The sequence below is a fragment of the Accipiter gentilis genome, chromosome 2 (assembly GCF_929443795.1).
Source record: "Accipiter gentilis chromosome 2, bAccGen1.1, whole genome shotgun sequence".
In the NCBI taxonomy this organism is placed as follows: Eukaryota; Metazoa; Chordata; class Aves; order Accipitriformes; family Accipitridae; genus Astur; species Astur gentilis.
In genome coordinates, this window is record NC_064881.1 from 50982825 (window position 1) to 51009961 (window position 27137).

The window sequence follows — 27137 nt, forward strand, 5'->3', positions numbered from 1 at the left end:
AGGCTTTCATAGAAAACAGAGATTTCCTGCTTTCTAAGTCATCCTAGGAGGGTCACATTGCAGTGTCAAACACAAAAAGAAAACCACAGTAAAGAATTTGTTGCTAGTAAAATGTCTGTATTAAAATACAAAGAAAACTTTCCTGTTGAGAGCGGTAATTAATAGACTCGCTTAAGGATTGGTACTAACAGCACTGCAAGTTCCATTTTCCAAACGGACCACAATGTTCTTGAGGAATAAATTCCACCACTGTCATTCTGAACATCAGCCTAAAAACCAAAGAGGTCAAAGACAATAGTACTGTGCATCCTAGCAATATTCCAGCATCATTACACTGGCTTACTGCAGTGTGTGCCATCAGATGTGGGTTATATCTGGACACTGCTTGGTGATGGCAAGCTCACAGGGCTCCCTATTGTGTTTGAGAAGGCAGTGATTGCATTGGAGCCCTTGGAGTTCTTGTTCATACCCAGGATGTCCACATTGGTTTGCTCTGGCTCGGTTTTCCTGAAGATGTTTTTCATGGTTGACTGGAAGTTATTGGTGACAAAGCAGTAGACAATGGGGTCCATGCAGCTGTTGAGGCTACTCAGAGTCACTGTCACATGGTAGACGAGGAGGCTGACATCATGGGGCATGTCTGGGTTGACGGAGATTGCTACCTGTCGCACGTGAAAAGGAGTGAAGCAGATCATGAAGATGATGAGGACAGTGATGAGGAGTTGCACAGCCCTCATTCTCCTCTCCCGACTCTGGTGCATGAGGCTGGGCTTGGACAGAGCACACATAATCCTGGTGGTGAAGAAGATGATTATGATGAGGGGGAAGAAGTACTCACAGACCATCAGGACCAGAATCTTTGAGAGACAGCATGCAGCAAACTGTATTGCCATGGTCAGAATGGAGAAAGTCACCACAGTGGCAAAGATCCAAATGAAGACGCAGATCCCCTTGGCACAGGTGGGGTTCCTCCATTTACGTGAGGCCTCCACCTGTACGATTGCCAGATAACGGTCAACGCAGATGCATGTCAAGAAGAGGATGCTGCAGTACATGTTGACAAAGTAGCCAAAGATATGAACCAAGGAACAATTCAGGCAGTCCCCTGCACTGTAGAACATGATGATCCGGACAGGCAAGGAAAAGCCCACCAAGAGATCAGTAACAATCAGGTTGATGGTGTAAATAACAGAGGTGGTTTTTGTCTTGGTACGGAAGCAGAAGACGTACAGCGCCAAGCTGTTTAGCACAACACCCACCAGGAAAATGATGGCATTGACTACCATCAGGGCAATCCACAGGCTGTAAAATTCTGTGTACAGTTCTTTGTCAGGGTGGATGAACTTGGAGAACAAGTAGATGCTGGAGTTGGGTTGCTGGGTGGAGTTGATAGGGTCAAGGGCTGGCAGCTGGGTGGAGGAGGTCGGCATGGTCACTGACTTCCCAGCGATCTGGAAGAAAAGAAACAGAGGTATATTGATGGATATGTCAGCATTCCTTAGGGCTCAAAATTTTGTCACCTAAGAACATTTTAACCAATGTATTTGTACATCCTCAGTACTTATATATATTGCTGTACTCTCTTAAGCATCTCATCTGCCAATATGGGATTACCAATAATCGCTAGGAAAATACCTGGGTTTATAATTAGTGTCTTCCAGCGGTTCGAGATGTGTGTTTTGGAGAAGACACACAATCCCCACTTCACGTTTCTCTTCCTCTGCCCTGTGCAAAAGTGGTTTTAAGGCCTGAGCAAGAACAGAGATGTGAACTATGCCAAGGGGAGCAAAGGAGAAGGGGAAGTTGGGGGACCTACACATGGTAATGTTTGAGCCAGCCGTTTGGCAAATGGCCCAGAGAAATAGATGGGGTTGCTGAGCCCAAGCAGGGTGCCTTGGTGCTCATGGAGGGCACAGGCCATTTTCTGCTGTGAGAGGGAGGGTCAGGCCTACAAAGTCTTGTTTCCTGAATATGGTACTTATTCTTTTGAGTCCTTCCTCCACTGGAGCAGCTTCTTCCCAGCTGGGGGGTCTTCCTGCCCTGCCACGGGAGCAGGATAGTGCTGGCAGAAGAGATTTGCCTGACCTATTGGCACAACCATAGCCCCAGTATCTGACTCCTAAAATATCACATTCCTTCCCTGGGCTAGGTGATCCCTTTAGAAAGATACATGCAGCAGCATTTTTAGGAACTGTAAGACTTTTGTGAAATCAAAGGATGGCTGAATTTTCCAGGAAAGCACAAGCAGGTTGTGTGGCATCTTCCAGAGATCTGCGCTCACAGCAACAGCAGCCGGGAGATTTCAAACCAAGGGCGTCAGCTGCTACTCCTGCCAGGGTTTGACAGTTTAATTTGCAAATCATTCCTGACTTATACACTATTTTAAACTGATTTGTATATTAAAAAGATAAAAAAAAAGCCCAATATATACAGAGACTTGGCTGGTTTCAATAAAAATAAATGGTTGAAAAATGTCTGGAATATTTCAAAGTGGCTGAGCAGGACTTTGAGGTTAAAAAAATCAGCTTGAATCAGCAGAGAATGATGCTGAAAGACTTGAGTTATGAGGGTTTGAAATCCCTGCTACCAAAGAGCCAAGTGCGGAAGAGCTAGGAGACAAGGAGCTGCAAACACATCTTCTAGCGCTCACAGAAACCGCAGTATGCCTAGGCTGCATGTCTCAATGAGGAAGGCTTGAATTGCTAAAGGAATCTGGATATCCAGCTCCCCCAAGCATGCCCCATCCTCTGCAGCTGGCTTTCTGCCTGCACTAATCCTTTTTGCTGCTTGTGGGGCTTGGAATAGACCGAAGGTGTCCCATTTGCTGTGAGATGCTTCAAGACATTCGTGGCCATGTACAAAGAGGAGGAGGAAGCTACCTAGGTCAGAAGCCTTCCAGTGAAAAGTGGATCCTCAGGAGAGTTCCTGCTGGCCAAAAGCAAATGTTTTGCAGGGACAGTCCTAGCTGGGTCCAGAGGGCATCGCAGCAGCTCTGGGCCTGCCTGACAAGTGCCAAAGCCTTATCCTGCCCAGCCATCAAAACCTTGCTTATTGGGCTAATGAACTACAAATCCCTGCTAGCTGTAACTCTCAAGCTCTTGAACTCCAACACATCTCCTGACAAAAGTAGTCAGGCTTCCAGCTCTCTGGGATAAAGAGCTGGGGAACTGAGATTTAGAAGAGATTCCCAAGTCTCTTTGCATTTGCTGGATGCGGCACTCCTGATGTGTCTCACCAGTGCTGAGCAGAGGGGAAAGAGGAAGGCTCCTTTGGCCTGTTGGCAATGCACCTCCTAATGCAACCGAGGAGGCTGTTTGCCTTCTTTCTCACAAGGGTGCATTGCTGGCTTATGTGCAAGTTGGTGTCCACCAGGACCCCGAAGTCCTCTGCAAAGACACTTTCCAGCTGCTTAGCCTCAGGCTGTACTGGTGCATTCCTCCCATCCTGGTAAAGCCTCTGCTAGACCCTCTCATGCCCTTCAACATTCCCCTGAACAGCATGGTCCCAAACTGGACACCTCACCAATGATGAATTGATGGAGGTAATGACTCCCCTCCATCTGCTGACACAAACCTCCTAATGTAGAACAGTATGTACTTTGCCTTGTCTGCAGTGAGTGCACACTGCTTGCTGGTTCATTTTCAGTCTAAGGTCCACCGTAACACCCATGCCGTTTTCAGTAGAGCAGTCCCCAGCCTGTACTGGTGAATGGGATCACAGGCTATGGCCAGGCAGGCTTCTGTGGAGGACCAAGTGATCAAAGCGTGGGTTCCTTCCTGCCCCTTCTTACTTTGGAGAGGTCTGGGAATGAAATATGTTTGGTAAATCATCGACATTCAAGATCAAGAGTCCTCATGGTATGCTACGGCCTAGTCATGGTTATTCTGTATAGTTCATTCAAGCCAGGTGAGCATGAAGCAGGACATTTGTTGAACAAAAGCAGAAATTAGGACCGAGAATTTAGAAGAGTAGATGTGAAGTTCCCTCTGGAAATTCTTGGAGAAGTGACTTTGCCATCATGATGGAGCTTAGGTCTGTTGGCCTGCAGTCTGGTGATTGCTCTAGTTTCTTCTTACCTCTCATATAGTCTATGGAAGTGCTGTTAAAGAAAAAGCTGGTTTTTAATATCCTTGAACTTGGAAGGATATTTATAATCAAATGGCAATTTGTTTTGTTTAGGTAGCCACTCAAGCCTAAGTAGTTGAATTGTCCATTGGAATGGCTGGTGCTCAACCATAAAGCCCTCCTGAGATCAAAGCCAGTGCCAGATTATGCTGCAGGACTGAAATCCTGAAGACCGGGGACAGAACAACTGAAATGTCCCGAAGAACTGCTGGGCAAAGAGGAGCAATCCTAATTTCTGTCCACTTTTACACTTAGGCCGTCTCCAGCAGCAACCGGACATTGGAACATCTTGTGTTTCAGGAATGTCCAGATTACCTCACCCTGCTCTGAACTCTGGTGGCAGCCAAAGTAGCACACATGTTCACGTTATTTTGTCTGGGTCTGATTGAGCTTGCAGACTCCTGGGGGAGAGTCTTGTCTCTTTACATTTTGTGCCAAGCACGCTGTCAGTGAATAACAGGAAAAACTGGACCCAAATCTGGCTGAAGGTAGTGGAGTTGCAAAGCCTGGCACCTGAGAAAGATGCATGGGGAGGATGCAGAACACTGGCCCATTTTCTAATGATTTTCTAATATTCTCACCATCTGATCTTCTGTTTGTTTATTTCACTCCTTAATTACAAAAACAAACTGAAATGAGCAGATGCCAGGGTCTGCTTCCAGATTTCTCTTTGCAGATGCTGTCAAGAGGAGCACTGCGGAAGCCACGGCACCACTGCAGGAATAAAGACTTTGTTGCCCCTCGAGTGTAGAATGAGCTTGTATATCTATGTTCATACAGATAGTTGAGCAAGGGGAGAAGACAAAATCACCCATCCCATCCCTGGGAGTGTATTGAGTTGCATACGCATTGTCTTACTCTAATTCTAAGGCACTGGCTGTTTGTTCTGATTTTACATCTTGTTAGTAGCTTGCCTCCTCTGGGAGATTTTTCTTCAGTCTCAGATCCTTTATCACAAACATCTGATATTTATCTTACATTTTTCCTTTCCTGCCTCAGTGAAATCAGTAACTCAAAATGCATTCAAGTGTTCCTCATCCTCACAATGCTATTGAGGTATGTAGGGCACTTTACAGACTAATAGAAAAGGATCCACTATGAGTACTGTCCATAAACAGAAATTAAAATCATCAGCATATACAGTGTGCTGGCTTACGTAGTCACCTCTTCCACTGAGGCCCATGTGCAGTGAAATAAACTCCAGATATTATAAACTGCTAAAAACCAACAGGTAACATTTTGTTTGCCCAGTAGAATATGCAAAAGAAGAGCTGAATTAGAGTCTTTTCCCAGTCCATTGCTGCCCTGTCTGAACTCAAAATCCAAGCCACTACATGAAAGAAGTCCCAACAAATTCAATTAATTCTGAAGATTTCCTCACTGACAGGCTGTGGAAAAGCTGCCTTTTGGGCTGCAGTGGGAAAAGTCTTCCTCTAATCAAATCGTTACTGATGGATGTTTGGGTGAATGTCCTTTTCCTTTCTTTGTGGGACTGTTCTCATCCCATGGCTCACAAGCAGAGGGGATGGAGAGCTGGACTGGCAAAGCAACAGCATTCCTCAAAGTGCTTTTAATGAGATGGAGCTGGACCAAACCCCTGGTTAACAGCTACTAAGTATTTTTCCATTGTGAGTCTCCCAGCACTTTACAAAGGTACATTTCCCCATTTTGCAGCAGGCTGAACAAGGCACAGAATGGCAGCGTGACCTCGCGTCTGAGGAAAAACAAACATTTCCAAAGATTTCCAATGATTTTCAATTCCCCCCCCCCGTCAAAAAATTACAGCAACCAGGTCTCTCTCTCTGTGCCATCAGAAATCGTCATGCAGGTGTCAAAGTGAGTCAGTTCAGCTACCCATCACCATGGAGTGGTGGCATATAGCAGCCAGTGGGGGTCATGGCTAAATACATGAGAATCTTTGCAGCCTCTGCAAACCTTTATTTTGCTATTTTTCATACTATTTATTGCTTGCAGCTCTGGCATGAGCTCATGCAGAGCTACAAGAACCACAATTACCTTTGCTTACAGAGTAAATAACTCTTGTGCTAACCCCCTTCCTAAAATCTTCAAAGAGTTTGGAGCTCAGCCTTCTTCAGGCCTAATTTAGCTCTCAGCCCCCCAGATTTCCATGCAATCCCTGTTTCTTGGAGCTGCCAGTCTGCAAAGCCCAAGATGGGTAAACACACATCCTTCTGAGTGCTGTCTGACCGCGCCAGTTGGCCTATGCTGTTATATTATACCTCTCAGGCTGGATTTTGTCTGTCTGGCTGTAAGACTGTGGGTAGCATTTCCTTAAAAGTACAGCAGGCATCTGGGTAGAAATGGGATAAGGGGAGGGACAGAGACTGGAAGTTGACCTGGTTTCCCTTGTTCTGATAAAGGTCCCTGCTCAGCACTGGGAGAGGGAGACTTGCTCTGAAATACTTTCTCCTTGTTGTGTGACACGACCAATTCCATCATTCTTGGGCCAAATAGGAAACAGATGGTAGCTGTGCTGAAACCAAGTCCTGCAGCGTCTTCCCTCGCTGCTTGGTATCACACTTGTTCATTTAGCATGTGCAGCTCAGTGCTACGTCTGCCCCAGGAGGATATCCTTGACCATTCTGGATTTTGTTCCACCCAACTTTTTTCTTGGTGTCAGCCTTAAGCTTCACTCTCCACATCCTTGACCCAGGGGACTTCTGGATCTGGCTCAGCAATTCAAGTAATGGGATACTAAAGAAAAGGCAGGTCAGGCAACTGAGCTTTGTCCTAACTGCTCTCCAAAAGGGTTATTTATTGGTGTGTGCAGATAGGATCTCTGCGTGCAGACCCAGAGACAGAGAACAAGAGAGCCATGCACTGGGATTGGAAAGATGAAAAGGACATTAACAAGCATGAACGCTTGTTATTTAGTATAAACAGCTTCAGCTTTTCTCATCTCCCTGTCCTGAATAAAGAACATCTAATATGGCAACCTGGCTCTTCTATCATCCCTCCTGTCTGGGATGGCAGCAGCTTGTGTTTAGTTTTGCAGCCTTTCCGTGTTTAAAGTTCCCTGGGTGATTTATCATCATATTTATAAATGAAGGGTTAAACTCACTCTCTTTCAGTTTAAATTGTATGATTCTCCTTCTGGCAAGCTCTCACTCAACTCTGGCTCAAACTGGCCAAATATGGTGTTTTTGTGCATGTCGAGGACCTTGCCCTATACGTGATAGAGCTTGTTCTGTGTGCTTCATGCTCAGCCTGGGGAGGGTGGGTTTGCTGACAGTGGGAGCTGAGGGAGAAAGAGAGAGAAAGGGAATGAATCCAGCTGCTGAAAGTGAAAACCTGGTGCCCATCTAGTCCTCAGGCTGTGAGAAGGGAGCTAATGTCCAGGGGAAAAATATCCTACCCTGAAGCAGAAATGGGGCTATTTCCAGGGCAGGGAAGATCCCATATTTGTGGGCATCAGATCTTTGCTCTCACTTGATTCCTGGGCATTGATGTCTCCTAGAAGCCTCAGGTCTGAGAGTGTCTGGAAAGAGTGTGTGAAACACCCAACTGCTGGGGAATTGCAGTTGGAAATAGCAAAACCCAGTCTGGAGTTGGATTATTCCTTCCCCTCCAATGCCGTGGAAATAAAAGGTGCTTTGGAGACACAAAACACATAGTTCTGTGACTGTCAGATTAAATGTCACCTGCTTTCTTATGTTTTCATGACTTGCAGTGGCTCGCTGGATGAATGCTTTGCCCAGATTGAGATGCTTATTATTACTTTTTCCCATGTGGACACTTGGCTGCCTTAATGAGCACTCACGTTCCAGTTCTTCCCTTGGGTCCGATACTTGTTTGACTTTCTCTTCTCTTTGCTGCCTAATTTCCTGAAAATTGAGGTGATCTTTCCCTTCTGCCAAATTTTGTTTGAAATTAGTCAACAGATTGAAAAATGTTTAAAAGGAGAGAGGGACTCAGAGCTGACGAACACACAAATAGGCACTGAGAGTGATCCTTTTTTCCTTTAATATGAACCTGCAAGGAGTTTGCAGCACTCTCCACCACGCATCTTTTCATTTAGGACTTATTCCCTGCAAATTCACAATTGCTTTGGCATTGAAACACTGCAAACAGGGCTGGATGGTTCTTTGCAAAGAGAGAGCATTGACTGCCTCTCATTGTTTTCCTGAAGTGAAATAATTTCAAATTTACACCAAATCATATCTTCCTCATGGCAGAATCATAGAATCATTTAGGTTGGAAAAGACTTTTAAGATCATTGAGTCCAACCATCGACCATGCACACTAAACCATGTCCTGAAGTGCTTTGTCTACACGCTTTTTGAATACCTTCAGGGATGGTGACTCAGCCACTGCCCTGGGCAGCCTGTTCCGATGCCTGACAACCATCTCAGTAAAGAAATTTTTCCTAATATCCAATCTAAACCTCCCCTGCTGCAACTTGAGGCCATTTCCTCTCATCCTATCTCCAGCTACCTGACAGAAGAGACCAGCACCCACCTCACTACACCCTCCTTTCAGGTAGTTGTAGAGACCGATAAGGTCTCCCCCCAGCCTCTTCTTCTCCAGTCTAAATGACCCCAGTTCTCTCAGCTGCTCCTTATAAGACTTGTGCTCCAGGTCCCTCACCAACTTGGCTGACCTTCTCTGGACACGCTCCAGCATCTCAGTGTCTTTCCTGTAGTGAGGGACCCAAAACTGAACATAGTATTCGAGGTGCGGCCTCACCAGTGCTGAGTACAGGGGAACAATCACCTCCCTGCTCCTGCTGGCCACGCTATTTCTGATACAGGCCAGGATGCCGTTGGCCTTCTTGGCCACCTGGGCACACTGCTGGCTCATATTCAGCCGGTTGTCAAACAGCATCCCCAGATCTTTTTCCACCAGGCAGCTTTCCAGCCACTCCAAGCCTGTAGCGTTGCATGGGGTTGCTGTGCAGGACCCAGCACTCGGCCTTGTTGAATCTCATACAGTTGGCCTTGGCCCATCAATCCAGCCTGTCCAGATCTCTCTGTAGAGCCTCCCTACCCTCAAGCAGATCAACACTCCCACCCAACTTGGTGTCAGCCGCAAACTCACTGAGGGTGCACTCGATCCCCTCATCCAGATCCTTGATAAAGATATTAAACAGAACTGGCCCTAATACTGAGCCCTGGGGAACACCACTTTTGACCCGCTGCCAACGGGATTTAACTCCATTCACGACAACCCTCTGGGCTCATCCATCCATCCAGTTTTTTACCCAGCGAAGAGTGCGCTTGTCTAAGCCATGAGGAGTCATCAGCTTCTCAAGGAGTATGCCATGAGAGACAGCATCAAAGGCCTTGCTGAAGTCCAGATAGACAACATCCACAACCTTCCCCTCATCCACTAGGTGGGTCACCTGGTCATAGAAGGAGATCAGGTTGGTCAAGAAGGACCTGCCAGCCATGCTGGCTCGGCCTGATCCCCTGGTTGCCCTGCACATGCCATGTGAGCACACTCAAGATGAACTGCTGCATAATCTTCCCCGGTACCGAGGTCAGGCTGATAGGCCTGTAGTTCCCTGGATCCTCCCTCCGACCTTTCTTGCAAATGAGCGTCCCATTGGCAAGCCTCCAGTCGTCTGGGACCAACCCTGTTGACCCGGATTGCTGATAAATGATGGAGAGTGGCTTGGCAAGCTCCTCTGTGAGCTCCCTCAGTACTCTTGGATGGATCCCATCTGGTCCCATAGACTTGTGAGTGTCCAGACGGTGTAGCTGGTTACTAAATATTTTCTCCTGGATTATGGGAGGCATATTCTGCTCTCCGTCCTTGCCTTCCAGCTCAGGGGGCAGAGTACCCTGAGGATAACTGGTTCTCACAGAACCAGCCTGACTGGGGACAGATGATAGCTAATTGCCTGGTGTCTGCACTAGTTAGCCATGGTATGCTTGCCTATGTGTAATGAAGAGTGTGATGGCCAGCAAATCCTACTTTGTCCAGTGGTTTGAATGGTCATGTGCTGAATTACAGCCTTTGTCTGAAAGGAGAAAGGTGTGAATCTACTTTGTACAACAGCAAGAGGGATTAACCCTCCATCCCCCCACCCTCCCTACTGACTTTGCATCTCTGAAGTTGCCCATGAGAATCAGATTTCCCATATGGCCAGAGGAAAAACTTGTATGTCCAGTCCCAGGCATAGCCAGGGGCTGTTCTTCAAGTCATGTAAGCAATCACAGACTAAGGATGTGTGGAAGCTAATGCAATGTTGGTTGTTGGGCTGATGTTGCTGATGTGCTATTGAGCCATTTGCCTCTAGCCTGATATGCCCAGTTAGCCTACATGTGGTCCTTCATGTCTAAGGCCCTGTTGTGGATGGGCAATGGGTATTGCTGTGAGTTGTGGTCTGACCTCCAGCCACCATGCTGTGTTTTCAATGCTGTGTGTGCACATGGGCGGACCCCGTGCCGCCCAGCAAGCCTAAGGCCAAAATCAGGTCCTCTGGGAGTAAGGGACCCAGATGCCTTGTTCAGTTTGGGACAATCAATAGCCTGTGGGTGTCCAAGCAATGATTTAGTCCAACAGATCATCCTAGGCCATGAGGGATCACTGCCAGTTTGAAGAGGGAGAGCACAACTTTCCAAACTGCATTCCTCTTCTTCATGGAGCAAAGTGACCCAGATGGCAGGAAGGCCACTCGTTTTGGCCCAGATGCTCACTCTCTGCATCTAGGCTTGAACCTGCTGCTTGATACCGGGTGGCGGATCACCAGTCCTGGACAGCCCAGAGACAATCTATTTAAAACTTGGGAAGATCTGCATGGTCCTCCCCCAGCCCTGTCCTGAGCATGCATGGCAAATATGGACTAAAGCTCCCAAAGATACACAGAGCAGGAAATTCATGTGTTGGCAGATTTCTTATGAGCTTATACCTTCTCTATGCCCATTTGCAACAGTAATGCCTCAGCCTTTGGAAGAAGGAAAACAGATGTACATGTACAAGCAAGCAAATAAGTGGGATTATACATACATTGCCTCTCCAGACCTGCAAATGTGCACCCAGAGGTCCTTCAGCACATGTCTAATGAGGCTTGCTAGTACTGGTCACCTTAAAGTGCTAATAAAGGGTTTACACCTCCACTTGCTTGTTTATACCACACTGTGTAGAAAAGTCCCTCCTGAAACGTTTAGACATCTACAATGCTTTATTGATACCATTGCATTTTTCATGCCCCTCTTTTCTGCATTACCAGATCTTGGCCTTGGAGTGACAGAAATATTAAGTGTCTTGGTGAATGCTCTATAAATCATACTGTTAGCATTTAAAAGACCGATATGTCATAGCCTGTCAGGGCTAGTACCAAGTGCCATCTGTCACAAGGGAGCATGGAGTGACATCTCTGCAGTAGGTGCTGTGTATTTCTAGCTCTGATACTTAAAGAGAAATCAGAGCATGACTTCCTGCGTGTATCTCTCTCTGTCCTTTGTGGACCAGTGTAATGTGATGGGAAAGAACATATTTTTTGGGGAAATTTTTTTTCCAAGAAGGTTTAAATTTTTTTTTAAAGCTAGATCTGGAAAGAAACATGTGGATTTGGAGTTTTATAGGTCCAGCCAGAAGAGACGTATTTGTGCCTCTCTTCTTGGGAGGTTGTAACAGTACAAGAGAAATGCGTTTGATTTTATTGGGATTACAGTAATCAATCTAGCATTTCAAGGGTGCCTGGGACAAAGCGCTAGAAATGTCAGTTTGGAATAACAGCTATCATGGCTGTGTACAAGGAGAACCCTGCAGTGAAAATTACCATATAGGCACATACAGGAACTTCACAGGCAAGTGCAAAAAACGTTGCAGAAGATTAAACTGAGCGACATCTGGCCTGTGCATTGCTGCTTGCTTTTGAAAAGGAAACTTTTAATTGCAATCTTTGAGCACTTTTCCATCTTTCTGCCTTCAGCTGCCTGCTTGCTCTGTCCCTTGGCAAAAAGCCTGAGAAGGACGGTGAGGGAAGAGCAGCAACAGAGGTTTGCTGTTGAGGAATACCTGCAGTCCTGCATGGCCCAGGGATGCAGGACAGAAGAAACAATGCTCATACCCCAGGGAGCACAGGGAATGGAGGTGACACAAATGCAAGAAGGTATGAAGGGGTGATGTAGTGGGGAGAGGGGTGAGGTGCGCCATGAGCAGCAGACCAGCCCATTATGGATGCAGCTCTGCAGCCCAGCACTCACTTCAAATTGTGCTGTTCTCTTGGCTGCAGGGAGAAACTGAGGCACGGAGCCATGCCTGGGCTTGGCCCAGGGAAGGCAGCAAGATGGGAGACCTGGTCAGGGAGCAGACTTTTTTTGAGGCATCCTAGGATGGATAACCAGATCTTAACCCTTTGGGAGACTGATTTCTGTGGTTTCCTTTGCTAGGCACTGTGCTCACAGTGCTTTCAGGGATTTGCAAGTTTTGGATTTTCCAGGTTAATCTGGAAGAACTTTGAGCTGTTAGTGAGTGTGTTGCTATGAAAGCAGGGCGCATTTCTGAAGCAGCCTGGTTAAGGACCTTGGAAGGGATCTGTTTCTCCTTAGACTGACCCAGCAAGTGGATTCAGAGAAAGAAAACAGCATCTTTCCTAGAGCTGAGCTCGCACCCTGCTGCATGGCCAAACAGAGGTAAAACATCCCCAGTCGCAGCTGACCCCGTGCCAGGCAGTGCACTGTCTCCTCTCCTGGCTTCCAAAACCTGCCTGAATGCATTTCCCCCAAATTTCATTATGCCTGGGAATACGCAGATACAAACAAGACATCACCCCACTCCTCACAAGAGCTGGCATAGTACTTTTCAATGGGGGAAAGCCAGTACCTTCACGCTCCTCATCTCCTTGGGAAACAACCAAATATCATAGCAGTGCTCCAAACCCCCAAAACAGAGAAGCTCACAGTGGGACAATCCCCTTGCAGTCATTCACAGCTGCCAGCACAGCCTGGCTTTCCAGGTCGGACACCTCCTGACGAACTTTTACACCTGCCATACGGGCAGAGCCAGGGGCTTTGCGAGCTGCTCATCCACGTGTTCGACGCACGACCCTCTCTGCCACCATCCCTGCCAGGGCTCCCTGCCGCAATAGCCATGCTTTTCACTCGGGACTTGGGGTCTGGTCTCCAGCAATTCCCTCCTGGCCCACCGCTGTCAACTCTTTGATCCCATGCCCCCCCTTTCTCTCTGACCAATATCCCAAAGCATTCACTGCAATGCTCCCTGTAGTATATTCCTCCACGATGCACTGACTTACCTCTGGCCCGATCTCTCTTCTACGTTAGAGGAGCTGCCGGTAAGAAAATTTCCTTGTGGACCTGAGTGCTATCACCCCAGGAAAGAGACATCTGTTCTTACAAGCAGAACAACTGGAGTGACTACAGAATATGAAGAAATGCCTAATCTCTCTCTCTCTCTCTCCCCCCGCCCCCCCTCTTCTAAATATAGCCTTGCAACTAATGGGAAAAAATACACACTACCAAAAAAAAAATTTCCACTTGTCTTTAGTGTTCAGAATTTCTCCCCAAACATCTGGCTCCTTGCCCTAAATTTCTCTGAAATTTATGAAGTGCTGGAAACGCTAAAGAGGGCTCCAGCCTTCCTCACGGTGCTAATGCCTGAACATCTCTAGTAAACTAAAACTGATGCTGCTGCCCCCCTCTTGTCCCCTCCCCAGGTCAATCTTCCTGTGTCTCTGTGGGAACAAAATCTCCTTGCTGAGAATTCACCAGCGTAAGGCCACCACAATGCCACTGAGCCACCACTGTGTGACACGAGAGGAAAATACCTCTCTTTTCATCTTCCTGATATGAACTGGGATTAGACAGAAGCATTCCTGGCAGTTGCAGGAAGGTGCTGGACCAAATGCCACTAAGCCTGTGACATGCTTTAAACCAATCCAGCTGTCCAGACCCTGAGAAAAAACCTGGCACGGGAAGACAAAGGGTGACCCTGCACACTTCGGTGATGCTCTGGCTGCAGTCATTTGGGAGAGGGGTTAATAAAATGTGTTCAAGGACTGGGCTGAAGTGGCTGAGTGTAGATAAGCTGAAGGTAGAAGTAGAGGGTCTGAGATTCCACTGAGGACCCCCCCAACATGTTCCTCCATCCTCACACAGCCCTTCCCTACTGGTGGTAGAGTCATTGTGGGTATAAGGTCCCTCTGAGAGCGGGGATTTAAGTAAACCATTCACCCTTGGCTGCATAAGAGACTGAGATTGGACAAAGCATAACGATCTATCCAATTCCTGAGATGGGTTCAAAGCACATGGACAGATCAGCTTTCAAGATGTCTCTGCTGGCCAGTGCTGTAAGGACCCAAATCTCCAAAATCCTCTGAAGTCCCACCTCATGATGGGATACCTCCTGCTCTAAATTGGGTACCAACCCCCCCATCTTTTGTGGGGCTTGCACAGATGTTCTCTCCAGGAGGGTTTACAGAAGCTTTAGAGGTCCCTTCTGGGAAAAAGGATAGAAAAAAATAAAGTAGGGAGTTGCATCAAATTTAGTTGTTTAGAAGGACAGGGAGGATGGATGCTGGATTTTAGTGTCAGCCCTGGACTGCTCTTTTCCCTCACCCTTTAGAAAAAGACAACACTGGTGCCAATGCAATAAACATGCAGAATATGGCCCGTCACAACACGACAGGATCAACTGAGAGGCATTGAATTCCAGGTCAAGAGGCCAAATCCATAAATAGAGGAGAGGTAAACTCCACACATGCATGTCTCACTGGAGCACAAACAGTAGCTATGGTTATTAGAGAAGGTTGACCTCATTTTCTGGAATTAGTTTTTCACTCTTGGACCTTTCCCAGGAAGACTGAGCTGATCTTTTTTGTCTGGTTATTTTATTGATTTTCTATTTTGAGTTTTCTCACATCGAGGGGCAGTTTCTTCCCCCAATTTCAGGAACATCCTCCTTGACTTTATGTGCCCCCGACCCAGGCATCCAGCCTTTCACAAGTGACCTCCAGCTCAGGCACGTGCCTGGGCTCTCATCTGCTTTTCACTTCCTTATGACTTGGAAACAAGTGTGATTGGAAGGCCTCCATGAGTCCTGTCTGGCTAATGATCTTGCCTTTACTTCCTTACATCTTGGGATTTGGACAGGGGGAAGAAGAAAAAGAGAAGAAACCACCCTACAGTCCAATGTTGGGCAGGGTACATGAACTCGGACCCTGTCATTCTTACTGTCTATGGTGCAGATGCTTGAGTTTCTCTCAGCTTGTCAACAAAACTTTTGTACTTAGAGAATAGCTCTATGGAGTTACAAATGCAAGACAGAAAGAAAGAGGAGACTTTTCTGGATCAGATATTGGTACCTATGCTCTGTTCACCTGCTCAGGGACCTCCTGGCCCTTCCTGTGCAAGGACTAGCTTGGTTTTGTACTTTTGTGTGATGCATGAGAAGTTTGTTCCCATCCCCATGCACAGGATAATGAGTGCCCTGCACTCCCCCACTTTCCCGGCCTCTCCCTCCTTGCTGGATTTAGAGCTAGACTTGGAGTGGCAACAGCTGCAAAGTTTCAAGTTGTGCCTGAGATAGTGCAGAGCATGCCATATTGGGAAGCAGATGCTGCTGTTAAGGTGGAGAAGGCACATCTGGGCTCAGGGCCATGCTTTGTCCCAGACGTGGTTCCCACACTCGACTTCAAGAGGAGTTGCAACCGTAGCTGATGAATGAAGAGCTTCTATCATCTCTTGATTTTCAGTCATTTATCACCCTCCCAGAGGGAGGGGGAAAGGAAGGAAAAAAAGTGAAGCGTTAGTTAGTGGAAAATTTTCAAGCTTGTTCGCTGAATAGGCAACAGTATTAAATCTTGCAGTGAATATCTTGAGATTGTAGGTGGAAGAAGGTGTTGACTCAGCCGAAATTAGCACATAGGTGAAGGAATAATAGTTATGGAAGGGATGGGTGCTAGTGTCCCATAATAATTCCTAGCAATCCCTTAACTGAGCCATGTAAAATAGGGATGGGACAGGGCTCCATTTAAAAGTCTTCTGTGGCACAGAGCAGCAAAGCAGGATGCCAGACAGCTCTAAAGGAGGTTGTCAGAATTGTGATACCACACACCACCCTGAGGAGATGTCTTCTCAGTTTTTGTCAGAACCATAGAATAGTTTGGGTTGGAAGGGATCTTTAAAGGTCATCTAGTCCATGCCCCCCACCGTGAGCAGGGCCACCTTCAACTAGATCAGGTTGCTCAGAGCTCCGTCCAACCTGACCTTGAATGTTTCTAGGGATGGGGCATCTACCACCTGTCTGGGAAACCTCTCCCAGTGTTTCACCACCCTCATCATAAAAAAATGTCTTCCTTATAGCTAGTCTGAATCTACCTTCTTTTAGTTTAAAACCATTATGCCTTGTCCTATTGCTACAGGCCCTATTAAAAAGTCTGTTCTCATCTTTCTTATAAGCCCCCTTTCAGTACTGAAAGGCTGCAATAAGGTCTCCCCAGAGCCTTCTCTTCTCCAGGCTAAACAACCCCAACTCTCTCAACCTTTCCTCATAGGAGAGGTGTTCCATCTTTCTGATCATTTCCGTGGCTCTAAAAAGGGGAATTGAGTGTCCTTCTATCCCCTGCTGCAGGGGAAGAAATTGAGATTGGGCACAGCACAACAAACTATTGCACTGCTGAGATGGGCTCAAGGCACATGGCTGGATCAGCTTTCAAGATGTCTCTCTTCGTGAACTCTGTAAGGACCTAAACCAGAGTCCGGTGTCTGAACATGCCTGCTTTTTTTTTAGGAAATCGAATTTAGGCTCTGTTATACTGAACAGCTCCTCACAAATGAATTATCTTCAGTGGCGAAGGAGAGCTTCTACCCAAGAAGGTCTTGGACCCAGACCTGATGGAATCAGAGCTCAGAAAATTGAGGAGCCTTTACCATGACTGTGTGGAGGACACCGAAGAGTGGGATCCTCACTACATGGAGAACACAGAAGGGTGGGATCTTCACTGAGCTGTCTGGGAAACCTCTTTTTATCATCAGCTTCAGAGAAAGTGAACTCACATACCCATAGAACACCTCCATTGAACATTCTCCCATTTTCCCTCCAACACACATGTTCCTGAGACATTTTTCCACTGTCTTGCTCCTGCACCAGGAAGCAGGAGAACCAGAAGGAGAAATGGAGCAAGTAATGCCCACAGTCACAACACACACAAACACAAGCCTGCCATCAGGAGAGTGCTTGCAGGGGAGGTTGCCCAGCTGATGTAGCTGCAGGGTTGATGAAGAGGCAACAGTAGATGGGCTCTGCTCCCTGCCATGTGAGTAAACCCTTTGCCATGGCAGATAAAATTAATGGCACGGAGGAGAGTCTACATGCATTTTGCCCTCCCCGGCTACTCTTCCTTCTAGAAAAATCTGCCCTGGAAGATCCCCAGGCTTTAACAAGTGCTGGAAAACACTCATGTATGTCTCTATGATGTGCACTGCCCATGTGTCCTAAATTCTTGATTATCTACAGGGCTATTGTGGGATGCTGTGGATCAGATGCAGAATTGACCCAGAGAACTGGGTTGGTTCTCACAGATGGACCAAGGGTGGAGAAGTTGCTGTGCTGGACACGCTTCCAGGAGTCACCTTTTACAGAGGGTAAGTGCCAGGAAAGCACCACATGGCATTTGGTTTAGGGGGAAATCTGTGGACACTGAGACTCTCCCCAAATTGTGTAGGAATTTTCCTCCTTGCAGAGGGGCTTGTGCTTCAATCCCATCACACTTCCTTTTCATTAATGTGTGGGACATACGTTGCCTTCCCCTGGAAGGAAAGCTTTGGACAGCAGTGTGGGAATGTTGTCAAAGGGCGAGGAACAAAACACTGGCTTCTGTCCCAGCCCTGCTGCAGACCGTAATGGAGCAGAGCAGGGATCTGGCAGGTGCTGCCTGATGGATGAAATCACCTGCCCTAGCTTTTACAGCCCCCTGCCAACAGTGAGGAGAGGGGAGAGAAGCTGATATTTGGTGGGAACAACTTGTAGCTATTCTGATTTGGTGGAGCTGAGAAGGGCCAGGGAAAACCCCTGACTCCTTATCCTACATCCAGCTTGGGTCCTGCTCATGCTGTGGGTGTCAATGTCCTTGCCACTGAGACATAAGGGTAGGAGGCCTTCTGGACAGGAAGGCTGGATTTGACCCTGCAGAACTCCATTTACTCAAGCCGAGTCAAAATTGGCTCCTGCAGGGATGCCTGAATTTAGGTGGGTGCAGCAACCCCGTGGCAGAGAGAGAGGCTTTGGTGGCCACAACAGGGTCCGCAGGGAAAAGGGAGTTCACAGGGGATCAGGGCTGGGGGTTGCTCCTTGTCCTTCACTCAGTCCTGCTCTGTCACCAGCGTAGGAAGGGGCTTTAGGTGCTGGGCTATAGAGAGGTCATTCTCTGCTGTTCTCGTGGTGATCCAGGCATGCCATGCTGGGATGTCTGGGAGATCAGAGACTCCTTTGGGATCTGAACCCTGAAACATTCATGATGGCTATGCCTAAGGTGGTAGCTGGAGGGGCTGTAGGGAAAGATCAGAGCCCTCTGCACTGACCCCTAGACAGAATCTGTGTCCCTCTCCTACAGTGCTGGGGCAGAAACACCAAAGAGGCAAAGAAACATGAGGTGGCTCTGTCTGGAGAAGGAGGGCTTGGACCACTGCCCCTGGTCTTGTTCAACACGTCCAGGGCTGATTGCCTGACTCTCAGCGTGGGCAACAGAGGCTGTGGTGAGCCCTAAAAGATGGTCCAGCTGCCTCTGTAATGGCATCTCAGCAGGGTCCAGAGGCAGCTGCACCTACCTGACATAAGAAGCTCAGCAGAGAGCAGTTGGCGTTCCTTGCCAACTGCTCGAGATCACAGGTGCTTCCCAGCGCCCGCTGGGCTGTCGCTCACCGTCCTCAGAAAACTGCAAAGGGCAGAGGGCACTGCTAGCATGTGGCCCTGCCTCTGAACAGGCTCCCAATCTGCGTGTTTATGCAAGGAGGGAGATCAGACAGTTGCCATACGGGGGCCTCTGCTGATGGGATCCAGCCGTGATTTGTCTGTTTGATGAGGAACAGGGAAAGACAAGTGGTTCGCAAATGATGGTCATGGATCCTGTTGGGTGAGTCAGGCATGGGGGAGAAAGTGTGTAGGAGCCAGTTTCCTGCCTGCCCGCCTGCCTGCCGCATATTTGGGAACTGACTTTTCTGACCATTGCCTCCCCCTCCATTTTTCTCCACAGGCCATGGCATTTTTGCTGACGGACCTGCTGAGCTGAAAGAAAAATGAAGACGTCTGCAGTGCACGAAGAGCAAGCTGCTCCTCTGGGTGACCCTGAGGTCTCTCCCTGGTGACTGGTTTGGAGTACGTTGATCCTGCCTTTCTACAGTTCTTGCATGACAAGGGGTGTGCCCTGTCCTGGTATAAATGTACTCTGTGGGGGTGAGTCAGGATCCTTCCCTCCATCCCAGTCTGCCTAGTTCACCACAGCTCTCACAACAGTGAGGTTCCTGACAAGGTTCCTCAGTCAAGGCACCAACAAAATGAGCCACAGAGACTCTTTGACCACCCAACAAGGCATGTTGTGTGTCGGCTGCCCCTTGTGATCCAACTCGTATTGGGATCCCTTGCAGGGTCCTCCTCTGACCTCTCTGGCCCCCCAAACCAGCTCTGGCCAGCAGCCACATCTTGTTCTTTTCCTGATATTTTTTCAAATTTTCAGGAGCTAATTGCCAAGAACACAGCGTCCAGCGTCACAACCTCACCGCAGAGCTCTCCCCATTCCCAGAAAAATATTTCCTGCCGGATTTGTTTGTCGCTGGGCACGTAGGGACACTGGTGCTTGGAGGGGAAAGCTACGCAGGCAGCCAGGGCTTTGGCATTTCTTGGGCACATGTGCCCCAGGGAGGTCAGAGCTGGGTGGAGCAGGTCTTGCCCAGCTCTGGCTCAAGGGCTGCAAAGCAGGAATTGGCAGGACGCTTGGTGTGTCTGTGCTGGGATGTGGCTCGAGGGTGGTCAAGAGAGCCCCCAGGCAGCTCTCAGCGCTCTGCTCTTACATTTGGGGAGGTGGGAAGCACAGCGTGACAGGGCTGAGCCAGAAAACCTTGTAACGCAAGATGCACTGTGCCCTGCGAGGCTGCGTAAGACAGAAGGGGGATTCGCAAACACATGGCAAAGAAGTGGTGAGGACCTTAGGGGAGCAGTCTGGTATCTTCACCTGCTGTGATTTAGCAACAAGCACAAACCTGGTAAGGGGCAGCGGGGTGCTTCCAGGGCCATCTGTTCAATGGCTGGTGTCCTTTGCCATACAAGCAGCCTAGCCCAGGAGGAAGGATGCCTGCAACTCCGAAAATCTGGTCTTTCGACCCACGCTTCTCAAATGGCTTTAGAGAAAGGCATCCCCTTCCTGCTCTCTCTCTGCAAACATGCTAATCCTTCTCTCCCGTTGCCTTTGTTCGCCTGGTTTGTAGAGATTGCGAATGGCTCAGGGCAGGGCTGTCTTTTGTTAGACGTGCACAGAGCTCAGCGATGCTCTGATCTGGAACAGGGCAGCATAAATCTGATGGATTATAGTAGGAAATGCCACAGTGATGAAAAACCGTATAGGAGCAGGAAGAAAAGAAAGGGCCCCATTTTGGGAGAAAAAAACTACACAACCGCCCTGCTGCCTGGTTAAAAGTGATTCCTAAAATTGGTGCCTCTGGAAGAGGCTGGTACATTTGCTGACTTTTTTGCCTGTTATTTTGGAGGGGGTGCTTTCCTTTGTGTTTTCAGCTGTTTGGAATTACAGCTCCTGTCCCTGCAGGCAGTCCCTGCTCCCACGATGAGCTCTGTGTGAGGGGCCTCATCAGGGACAAAAAGCCACTTTCTGGGGAGGTGCCTCAGTTTTCCTATTGTTGAAACAACTCCTCTAAGCACAAGGTGCAGACTTGCCCCGGGAAGTTTCCAGGAAGGGAAGGAGGGAATCATACATGTGATTTATAGGGGTTTCTTACTGGAAATTGCAGTGCCAGAATAATCAGTTTTCTCTTGAAGACAGATCAGTGAGCAGCAGAAGCCAGCAGGCACTGTTTGTGGTGTTGGTGGGTTTTGCTATAGGATTGCAAGCCCTTTCTTCTCGCACATGGGGCAAAGGGGACCTGCTGCAAACCCGAGTCAGGTGGAAATGAGCCAATTAAAAAACCCTGAGGAATATTTTCTCTGATTGGGAAGAGGTTATAGACAGGAACAGATTGTCACCACCAGTTATCAAGCAGCTTCCCTGGGAATGGTGGAAGTCTGGTTCATCTCACAGGGCTTAGTTCATTAATACAAATGTGTACTAAATGACCAGCCCAGTTAGTGGTGGTCCCTGTGTAGACACTTCCTTTGGGTAAGAGGAATCCTATTGCTTGTATCTTCTAGGGCAGGGATGCCGATTGCACATCTGCCCTAGAAGACATTGCACATCCCTGCCCTCTGTAATACAGGGTTAAAGCCACAGCAGCAGCTGGGGCAGCTGGAATATCCCCCCATGGTGCCAGAGCTGCAGGTTAATCCCATGGCTGTAACACAACCTAAGTGGCACCTTCTTTTGGGCAAATTCTCCTGGCTTCTTTAAAGCAAAAATCCAGCCTGCTGTGGTTGCTAAACTGGGCTCTGCTTCTTTGGGTGTCTTTCCATTTTCCAAGAAAAATAAACCGCAGGCTCTGTATTTTTAGATATGCCATCTGATCACAGCTAGTCATATATCAGTCCCAATACTGTGAGTCAAGATGCTGAGCTCCACTGCTTGAACTCCCTTGGGCAAGAACTAGTGGCTTGAGCCATCCTGAGTGTATTAATAAATCAGTGCGTTTAAAATAATCATGCACTTGCCTAGGTAAGCTGCTCACGAGGAATCATACCATTGGGATTTATTACTGCTAGTGTCTTAGTAGCTCTGATTCTCCGGGTGAACTTAATACTGCTGTGAGGGGGAGATGAACAGCCCTGGTATGGGACAGATCTAATCTAGGCAGGGGCCAGAGGCATCACGACTTGCTTTTCTTTCCCTCTCCCACCAGTGACTCTGATTCCTGATGTCTGCCCCTTGCTGTTTCAGTCCTGGGTATCCTCCGAGGTGGCTGCCCGTCAGAGCGAACTTTATGGCGGCTTCACGCAACAGTGGGGTGTGACGACCATCTCTCTTTGTGCTGCTGACCTGAACCTGCGTTGCTGAGACACAGGTGGGAAATGCATATTCACTACTCCCAACATTGCCAAACCCCTTTGTGGGTGGTGGGAGAAGGGGTAACTTGGGGGCAACATGTTTCCCTGGGCTGTACCTTGTGCAACCCTGCCTTGTGCAACTCTGCTGCGCAACTCGGCCCTGGACCCCTTCAGAAAGAATCTGCTTAACCTGCCTTGCACAACAGTGTACAAACATGGAGTTATTGGTGTATTATAAATCTCTGTCCCTCACTGGCTTGCTCTGGCCTTCACGAGTCTGCGTCTCTAACACCACCGCAACCCGGAGAAAATTTCCTGTGCGTTTGATCAAAGCAGCAGGAAGCCTTGAGGCTGGTGTGTGAAAAATGGGCTGCCTTGTTCCTGAAAGTTTATTTGTTGAGCTACTTCATCACTCTAATGACAATCAATTTATCCGCATAATTGGTAGCTGGAGACAGCATAACGTGGCTTGGCAGCCTGGATTTTTCTCAGAGATGTATTGCTTGGCATATTCAACCAAGGCAAAAGGAGTCAGTCTGGCTGCTGGGGAACTGCAAATCTGTGAATGCCAAGCAAGTGAAACCCGGCATGACAACCCACCTTTCTCTCTCCGTCCTGCCAGAAAAGGATCCTCAGGATGATGGTGAAATTGCACCTGGCTAAATGTCCTGCTAATAAGGCTACTAATGCATTGGCCTCCCTGCTGCGATGGGTAATGACAAATCAGGCTGTGCTGATTACAGGGGAAGGCATGCTCCACGTGTTCGGTTCACACTGCCTGTTAGCCAGCTCCTGGAAAGCGGGCAGACCAGCAAGATGGTGCTCATACACCCCACTGAGTGCAGAGGCTGGTTGCACAAAAGTGACTTTGTGCAGTGGAGATCTCTGCCCACCACTCTGCCACGCAAGCCATCCACCAGCAATCTCCTGTCCACGCATGAATGCTAGAAATCCCCTTCACGTCATACAAGAAGCTGGTTGCCCTGCTGAGCCTGCCTCCATGTCCTCCGCTGCTCTGTTCCCAGGTACCCACTTCACTGCATCCTGGGTTTGTCACTCTGAGAGGACCCTCGTGGGTTATGAATGCCTGCCGTGGTCTCTGTGTGGGTCCCCGTGCTCAGAGCTCAGTGCTATTTCACCTTGCTAATGCCTACCTGTGGTGAACGAGCTACTCTAATGTTGGTCTTTGCAGCTGTTTGGAGTTCTGGATGAAACAGAATTTCAGCAAACCTCCACAGCATCCTCAACCTCATACATAAGGCCAAAGCCTACTTGTGATAGCTTCACTATGGGGTAGCTCTCCAAAGGGACCCAAATCCATCTCTCCATGTGTCCCATAGAAAGGGCTGACAACCTCAGTGCATGCAAAGATGGGGAGCTGTCTACTGGACCACCACACCAGGACCCATACCCCACATTTGTTAGCCTTAGGGACATTTCCCATTTCCCATCTTTTTGGCAAGTATTTGTAGAGAAGGTGGCCAGAGCCCTGAAGAGGAGGGGACGTTTGACAGTAAATCTTTTTGCACCAATGTGGAAGCAGTCATCCTTTCTGTTGTGTGATAATGGCTGTAGTGGTGCTTTTCAGGCTGTGATAGATGAGATGCACATCTTTTATGGCTTATGCATAAGAGGTAATAAAGAATTCAGTTCCTCTGTGTCTACACACTAATGGCGTATCGATCCCAGTAAATATCACACTGAGATTGAACAGCAGCATCCCTGGTTAGTGTCATCCTGATGGGTGACATCATTTATTTGGGTGTCGCAGCCAGCTAAGCCTAGTCCCATCTGACCCCCACAGCTTTACTGATCCATTTTTCTCTGGCCCCGGGCCTCACTTTTCTATTCCCCCAATTCACCCTTCACCTCAGCACGACTACTTCTGTCTCTGGACTTTGTCATGCTTAGCTGGACTTTGCCATGCCTCTCTAGGACTTGCTGGATGGTACTTGTTTCTCTGCTAAGTTGTCGATAGGATTTGCTCAGCTATCCATAATCAGTTGTTTTGTGTGGGAGCAAAATCTACAGCTAAAAGCTACAAATTAAAATGCAAGTATAAAAACTGGAGGAGAGGTAAAAGAGAGAGCAAGAAGGGGTGGCAGGGTCTTTACAATATTTACAGATGGGCTTGCTAAGAAGCAACAGACATTCCTCAGAGTGGGCTGTAGATTTTACCTTAGATCTCACAGGAGGTTCGCTAACGTGCACATTTAGGTAATATATTGTCTCACCTCCCCCTAAACCTAGCAACTTGGCATTTATAGAAACCTGCTATAACAGTCCATGGTGTAAAGGAAAGTCCAAACAATGTGCGCTTTGTGTTTTTGTTAGAGTGTTACTCCCACGCGGGATTTTTGGCTCCCACTTTAAAAAGGGCTCAGGAATTTGGATGTCTCCGTTTTTAGATGTCAGGACTCACATCTCCTTAAAGGGTGAGGTTTCCTTGAATGTGCTGAGCACCTGCCTGCTAAACACCCGTGTTTAAGTGTCTCCAGCCTTTTAAAATGCAGCCAGCCAAAATCCCACAGCCCTTCTGAGAAGCTGGAGTGCCGGGTTTGGTCTTCCCCCCTGAAAGGGGAAATAGGGGCAGAACGGTCCACATCCCTATGGGAACCACGTCATCCCCAGGGCATGATACACGTAAGGGGGAGCAGAGATGCAGTGGTGTTGTACGTGCGCGTGGTGGGATTTATTGCTCTGTTCAGCAGCCTCCCCCATTCTGCTTGCCCTGCCTCCGGGAGAACGTGCTGTGAGAGATGTTTCATGTACAATTCCTTCCTTGGCCTTTGCCTCCTTCTTCAAAACAGGGGAAGGAAGACTTGTAGGGTGCTTTTGGCACCTTTACATTCTGTGGGGAGGGAAGAAATGGATCCCTGTCTGTGTTTTATCTCAACGCACTGGGGATATGGAGAAGGAGGCTCGAGCAGAGTGAAACAAAACGTGCTGAAATCGATTGATTAATAAAGTAGCTGCTCAGATGCATTGTTAAGTTGCCATGTGTCCTTTTAAGAAAGGAGGGGCGAAGAAGGAGATTTTCCTTCTAATTGTGGGTTGGCAGAGATTTCTATGCACAAATGAGATAGAAAAGTTTCTTAGTAAAGAGGCTTCCACCAAAGGCAGGCTTCTGCCCTCACTTGTGCTGGTAGATGCTATAACACGGAGGTGATGGGCATTTCTGCCTCCTTTTTTCTGTGGCTGCCCAGCTTTTCCCTGCTCAGGAAGGGATTTACAGAGTGAGCTGAGATGCAGCATTGCATCTAATCATGGGTGACAGAGGCATTTGCCCCGGTGGTTTTCAATTGGGATTGCCACGCACACGTAATAGGGATTAAACTTGTATGCCTGCTCTCTTTTATTTCTGAATGGGGGAGTTTTAGCTTTGCTGAAGGAGCTGCCATTTCAGGAAAAGGACTGGCTTTTTGCTGAAGAAGACAAATTGGCCCTGGCATGTGAGAAATGTTTGAAGAGAAGGCGCCTCATGTTACCAAAACACAGCTGAAATGAGTCCGAAGAGCCGCATTGCCAATTCATCACACTGCCACCGAGTATAGTTTGTGTAAATGACAGGAGATGCTCTCTAGATGATGTACTGTGGCCAGACACATCTCAGTTGGCAGCGACTTGCCAATGGACCTTGTGGGGCCATTCATCCCTCTCAGCCATCCCAGCTCTGGCCCAGCCGCTTCCCCCATCCACACAGCACCCAAAGTAAGGACATTTCCATACCGTTTCCCTGGGGAAAGTTTTCTGCTTCCTAACTCTGTATTATAAAGTTCATTTTGAGCCCTCTCAGACCACTTTTTCATGGCCTAAGTCTAAAAGCCTTGTGTCTAGCTCTGCATCTTTATACAGGGACACTTGCAGGATGCGTATATGTATATGTAGCTCGACTTGACAGAGGTAGTCAGTATATGGAGGTATACCAGCAATACTCAAGTTTTCATGCGGAATCCCTCAGACGGCTCTGTTTAGAGCCTGCTTTTTATGTATAGACATTTGTGTGTCCTCACATGCACGTCACTGAGATAATGGACCAGCACAAATGCACTTTGGCATGCAAATGGAGCAGTTCAGCATCTAGAAAACCCCACATTTCCCTCGACGAGGCGTTTGCACCAGCCCTAAACTCCCTGACCCTCCGCTACCCCTGCAGCACCTGGTGTAGGAGACTTTCCTCTCCAGCGCTCTTCCCACCCACGTGGAGCCGAACCGCATCCAAGCCCACGTGCTTCGCTCTCGACCTGGCTTGCGAGGACTCCCATCCCCATCCGCGTGTCTCCAAACTCTTAGCTCAGCTGGGACTGGAGCACGCTGCCTTCCTGACCTGCAGCTGGTGAATCTCCCTCCCTCTCCCCCCTCGCTCCAAGCCCGAAGCATGCCGCAGCCAGTACTTACACAGCCTGAATGAGAAAGCTCAGCTGCTGATCCCTGAGCTTGCTCCCAGATTCCTCGACTGAGCGACCGTGCGCTCGCTCCCCAGCGCTCAGCCCGGCGCAGTGATGATACAGGAACCAGACCTCTTTGGTTTACTTTTACATTGACGTCAGTGCCTTTTCTAGCCTCCGCAGCTCGTTTTGGTAAAAGGATGTCTTCGGGGTGGAGGGGAGGGGTCGGAAAGGGAGAGGAGTGAGGATGAGCTGGAGATGAGTTTTTGTGACGTGGGCAGCCAGCGGTGGGAGGTTTTAGTGGCTAATGCTGAAAAAAAGGGTGCTTGTGGAGTCCACATTGACCCTGGGCATAGATCATCACCTGGATATGGGTACGCTGGAGGCCTGACCCTCACATCGGCACAGAGAGCTGCTTTCCCACTTGCACCAGCACCCTGATGGGGAGCACGAGCCCTTGCCTTCCCCCACCTTTGGCGGCTGTTTGTACCTGGGTGC

The 27137-nt window shown here is 48.3% G+C and overlaps 1 protein-coding gene across 2 annotated transcripts; it reads right to left on the reverse strand.

Moving 5' to 3' along the window:
* Window positions 1–336: 336 nt before the first annotated feature.
* On the reverse strand, window positions 337–26721 carry GPR20 (G protein-coupled receptor 20). Of its 2 annotated transcripts, none has more exons than XM_049819799.1 (2): window positions 26650–26721; window positions 337–1451 (listed from the first exon to the last, which is right to left on the reverse strand). In XM_049819799.1, exon 2 carries the CDS (start codon window positions 1428–1430, stop codon window positions 369–371), a length of 1062 nt encoding a protein of 353 aa, XP_049675756.1. In that variant the 5' UTR covers window positions 1431–1451; window positions 26650–26721; the 3' UTR covers window positions 337–368. The 2 variants fall into 2 exon arrangements, with proteins under 2 accessions (XP_049675756.1, XP_049675764.1); XM_049819807.1 differs by lacking the exon at window positions 26650–26721 and adding an exon at window positions 13349–13386.
* Between the last annotated feature and the right edge of the window lie 416 nt (window positions 26722–27137).

Excerpts from the sequence above, each read along its gene's own strand:
- GPR20 (XM_049819799.1), bottom strand. The coding sequence starts at position 1,430 with ATGCCGACCTCCTCCACCCAGCTGCCAGCCCTTGACCCTATCAACTCC.